The 5,067-nt window shown below is 39.8% G+C and overlaps 1 protein-coding gene across 1 annotated transcript; it reads right to left on the minus strand.

Annotated features, from left to right (window-relative positions):
- Positions 1-2,147: 2,147 nt before the first annotated feature.
- On the minus strand, positions 2,148-4,671 carry LOC110508204 (protein shisa-like-2A). Its single transcript, XM_021588638.2, has 3 exons — positions 4,370-4,671; positions 2,952-3,088; positions 2,148-2,586 (listed from the first exon to the last, which is right to left on the minus strand). Exons 1-3 carry the CDS (start codon positions 4,549-4,551, stop codon positions 2,492-2,494), a joined length of 414 nt encoding a protein of 137 aa, XP_021444313.2. The 5' UTR covers positions 4,552-4,671; the 3' UTR covers positions 2,148-2,491.
- Between the last annotated feature and the right edge of the window lie 396 nt (positions 4,672-5,067).

Genomic DNA, 5,067 nt, shown 5'->3' on the forward strand with positions numbered 1-5,067 from the left:
GCCAATCTCCGGTGAAGAAGCATAGTAAGATGATCAGAATCTGATAAGCTTCTATGTTGTACACCGCAGTCATCATATTAGGGATATCTAGGTGAAATGTCCAACTTTTCCCTGAAAATCAGGACATGCTTACTGAGGGAAATCTATGTGAAATATCAATTTCTCTTGAAACCAGGACATGTTACTTTAACTTTTTTGTTTCCTTCGTTACAGGTTATGAGAATCTATCATTTGAGGCTGCATCATTATCCCTTGACGCGAGGACTGTACCTGAAATGATACAATATCCCCGGTGAAGTGTTCATTAGAGAAGTCCTTATCAACCAGTGGAACGGAAGAATTCCTCACTACCGGCAGACTGTCAGAATATAATTTCTAATAGTTATCTATGTGGGACTGATACCAGCGTGGAAGAGATGGTCATGATTAAAGGACTTGGTGAATGATTACCTTGCCAATAGGATGATTGAATATTATTGTCTTGCAGCCAATTTGTCTTTTGGGTGTTTCCTCCTAATACAGGATGAGGTAGGAATCGTAAGGGACAGCATCATTACACCTGTTAATACTTATTTTCTATGACTATGTTTGAAATCTGTTTCTTATTGCAACAGCAAATATAATATGCCCTTTGTGTTTTATAGAAATGCAAGGTGTTTAATGTGAATGATTTTATGCTTACTGCTGTTTTTATGTCACTATATTCTTTCATGTTTTCTATTGTTTCTTTTTAAAATGGTCTAGGGGGGAGTGTAAGAATATTTTAAGATAATAGACAACGCAGAGGACTAAAAGTACTAACGGTCAAGAGGGAATTAACAATCAATGGAAAGAAACCCAATGGGTTAGAGTCATGGGAGGAATTTGTCTAGGCATTAAGCCTGAAAGAGGATACTTGTTATTTGTCCATGAGCCCAGTTTTATTGCAAGGAATTATAATTGGTCAACCATAGGCTAGGGTTGGGTTATAAAACTACATCCTGTCTCTTTCTTCTGTGGAGAGAATCATTGAGGACAGGGGAGAATGAACATCTACCTCTCAGCATAACATCTATGATTTGTCCTCTTTGAATAAACCTATTTTTTCTCCCCCTGATTTGGGGTCTGTATTATTGAAGAGTAACATCAACTGCTAACACTGGCTATCCAACAATAATAAAAAAGAATAACAATTGTGCTCTCTGGTTTGCTTAATATAAGGATTTTTTAAATATGTTAGCAATATCATTTACATTTGATACTTAAGTATATTTAAAACAAATACTTTTAGACTTTTACTCAAGAAGTATTCTACTGGGTGACTTTCACTTTTACTTTTTCTATTAAGGTATCTTTACTTTTACTCAAGACTGAAAATGTTGTACTTTTTCCACCACTGCAGAGCCGCACCAGAATTAAAAACACATCTTAACTTTTTGTAGTTAATAAATATAATTTGAAACGTGATAACTATAGTATCCCTAGCTAACATTGAAAAAGTTAATCCATTCTTCTCTAATTAAACATTTCTCTCCCTATCTTCTGAATGTCAGCAATCCTACTGTGGCCTTTGCCTTGGAGAGGGAGGGGCAGGTAGTCTACACATGCACAGTGCACACACACTGGAAAAGATTTTGAGCTCATAGGCAGACACTGGAAGAGGTTTTTGAGTGACAAAGTAAGGGCATTGAATATGTTTTTTATGTTTTTGTGGGAGTTGAAAGAAATGCCTGGCATGTAAAATAACCAGAACAGTATAGATCACGTTTGATACCGGTTATTTTTCTGTTCCTCAAAACATTATTTTCCCGTTCAGGTTTTGGTCCCTGAACTGGTTCCAACCCCGGATGAACACACCCTCAAATAAAAGGGGACATTCTGTACTGTAAATGAAACATTTGATTTCTAATCCAAAATGCCAGAGTACAGAGCCAAATTGAACATTTAGCTTCACTGTCCAAATAAATATGCAGGGGAGTGTATTTGTACATTTACCCTTTACCAAACACCCACCCTTAGAGGAAAACTAGTGTGTGAAATGAGCTAAAGAGAAGCTGCAGAATGATCAGAAGAGAGAGAGAGCGGCAGAGTGGAATCTGAATGCCTTTAGGCAACCTCCCACACAACATCTAATTTCAAGTTTCAAGTTTTATTAGTCGTATGGGATACGCATGGTATTCATCATCTAACTAAACTCTGACTTGCAGGTTCCTTCTCAACAATACAACAACAATCAAAACAATACAAGAAAAGAATATGAACATAAAGTGAATGGCAGTGGAATAGAATAAACATTTTTGCATAAGTATAATACAGTCCAACATTTACATGTGTATTGGGGAAGGGGGGTATGGAATACATCTGAATCAGATTTTCCATGCCCTTCTACATCTGAATCGAAACCTCCAAGCCCTTCTAAGCTCCCTAAAAAGTGCACTATGAAGGGCCCTCCATATTGACGGTGGCCATGAAGCCCCTCTGGAACAGTCTCTCTGGGTTGGGCGGCTGGTTGTCACAGTCCAACTTCCTGCTGAGGAAGTGCATCCTGAAGCCCCGGGCGCCGGTGGGATGGGCTGGAGGGACTGGGGCCCTCACTGGGGTCCAACCCTGGAATAGAGACATACAGGCGCATGCATGGACACACACACACACACACACACACACACACACACACACACACACACACACACACACACACACACACACACACACACACACACACACACACACACACACACACACACACACACAGGGCACAACGGTAGTAGATGCCACCAGTTTCTCGTCATCAGACCAGAAGATTCAAACCTGCCAGCCCTTCAATTACTGACCCATTTTGCTAAGCTCAAGGTTCATTATTATAATGACATGTCGCTAGCTAGCCCATCATCATGGTATGTCATTGGCTAGTCTATGATAATGACATGTCGCTATGATAACAAAATGTTGCCACCTCTGGCCAGATATGTTACCTGGTGCTCGTAGCGGCAGGCTATTGTCAAGGCGACTGGGCTTTGTGGCGATGAAGAGGTAGCAGAGAACAAATACGGTGATGAGGAAGGCCAGTAGGACCACCGCTGCTATGGACAGACCTATCAGAGCCCCAACACTGGGGAGGAAGGGAAGGGAGAGAGAGGGAGGGGAGTGGGGGATAGAGAGAGAGTGATTGTGAGACGGGAAATCAAAGGGAGAGAGGGAAAATAGGAAAATAAGAGTGAAAAGGAGTGAGAGCCAGGGAGAGAAAAAATCACTTTCTCTATACCTGACAATGGTACTGTTGGATTTCTATGAGATATTTGCCCCACAGCCACCTTACTCCACATTCATGACCCATATAATGAACAGACCCTATGGGCTCTGGTTACAATAGGGTGCCATTTTGGATGCAGGCTTATTCATATGTGAGCAGCAGCCTTCCTGTAAGGACCTATCCCATTATAAGAAAATATCCCATTATCCCAATGGAATGACTCATCTCATGAATAACAAACAGCCAGGGGCCACAATCATAGCATCACAGGTTGTGCCCTAAATGGCACCCTATCTCTGAAATAGTGCAGTACTTTTGACCAGTACTTTTGACCAGGGCTACTTCAATAGAAGACACTTGAAAAACTTGAATTTCTATGGAGGTATGAATCAGACCAAAATGAAATGAAATAGAATGTTTAGATTGCTTATCAGAAATTGATAAGGTCATTCTCTCATGATAGATGATTCATATTATGATGAAATCTCAAAGCTCATTATTGGGGGAAATCAGTTTCCCATGATTTCAACTTTTTCAATTGATATTTTCACATTTCGTTTTAATTTAGGTATTTATCGCAAGGGTTTCATTCCAATGCCGTCCACGGATCAGAGCGGGATACAATAAGTAGCCTATGTATAGAGACCACCAAAAACTTCTGCAAACCCAAAAGTCCATTGAAATTTGAATATACTATACATCTGTTATCAGTAGCCTAAAAATAACTGTTGTTCTAGTGTAGTAGCCTTTTCCTGCAGTCAATGACCATGGGTGGATCATTATTCATATTTTCATCATTTCACAATAAATCTTATTTAAAAATAATTAAACAGTTTTGCTATATTTCATGTAAACAACGTGTAATATTGGGATGCAAACTCAAACTGGTTAAGATTAATAATTAATATATGTCCCTGGCTTAGCCCACTGCAGTAAAATTATATTATTATGTGTGTGCATTGGAGTGGAGTATAAACATGCTTTCTCATCTTGTAGTTTCTTGATATTGCCCCAAAAATATGTGCAAAAGACAACGGAATTCTTAATATCATATTTTACACTCATGTTGTAGTTTCTTGAGAATCCAAAAAGATAGGGGCAAAGCCCACCATCAGAGGCTTGTGAAGATCCCTTACATACCTGAGCCACCACATGTATCCATACTCGTAAGGGAAAAAGCTGTTGGGATCATCACAGCAATACTTGATATCGTTAAATCCGCAGCAGAATGCCGCGCGCGCATCGCCCCCCGCTTTAGGACAGGAAGAACCATTCACAAACACATTATCTGCGCTGTAGTAGCTCGTGCACTCTGCACTCATGCTGGTGGAAAATACACTCTCCGGGAGAAAAGACCGTGAGATAATTTCCTTAGATGTTAACGCAAGGGTTTCCTTCCAATGCCGTCCACATACGTGTCCCCTGCTCTGCTGAAAAGTGTAATGCATTTAGTTCGAGCATGCCAGTGAAATGGGATAAAACTTCGCATTTCATCCTGCCATATAGAATTCTAGAGTCCCCCCACCCCACACCACACCTCCTCCATCTTTCTCTCACCATCACTTAAGAAAAAACGTAACAGAATACACAAACAATATTTCTGAGTGACCTCTATCTAATCCAGATCTTCCTTTGTTGTTAGACACGTGTAGACAACACTTCTGATTATTTAAGTTTCTTAATTGACTGATTTCATTCATTCGAAACGGAATAGAACGTAAGTGACTTATGAAACGTGACTGATGTTCGATCAACCGGAATAAAGTAATTGAAAAAATCTACCTTGGAAAAAACGCTGCTCTCCATTTCATTTGTAGATAAATTATTGCATTGAACAT

Source organism: Oncorhynchus mykiss, chromosome 28 (genome assembly GCF_013265735.2).
Source record: "Oncorhynchus mykiss isolate Arlee chromosome 28, USDA_OmykA_1.1, whole genome shotgun sequence".
NCBI classification, from domain to species: domain Eukaryota; kingdom Metazoa; phylum Chordata; class Actinopteri; order Salmoniformes; family Salmonidae; genus Oncorhynchus; species Oncorhynchus mykiss.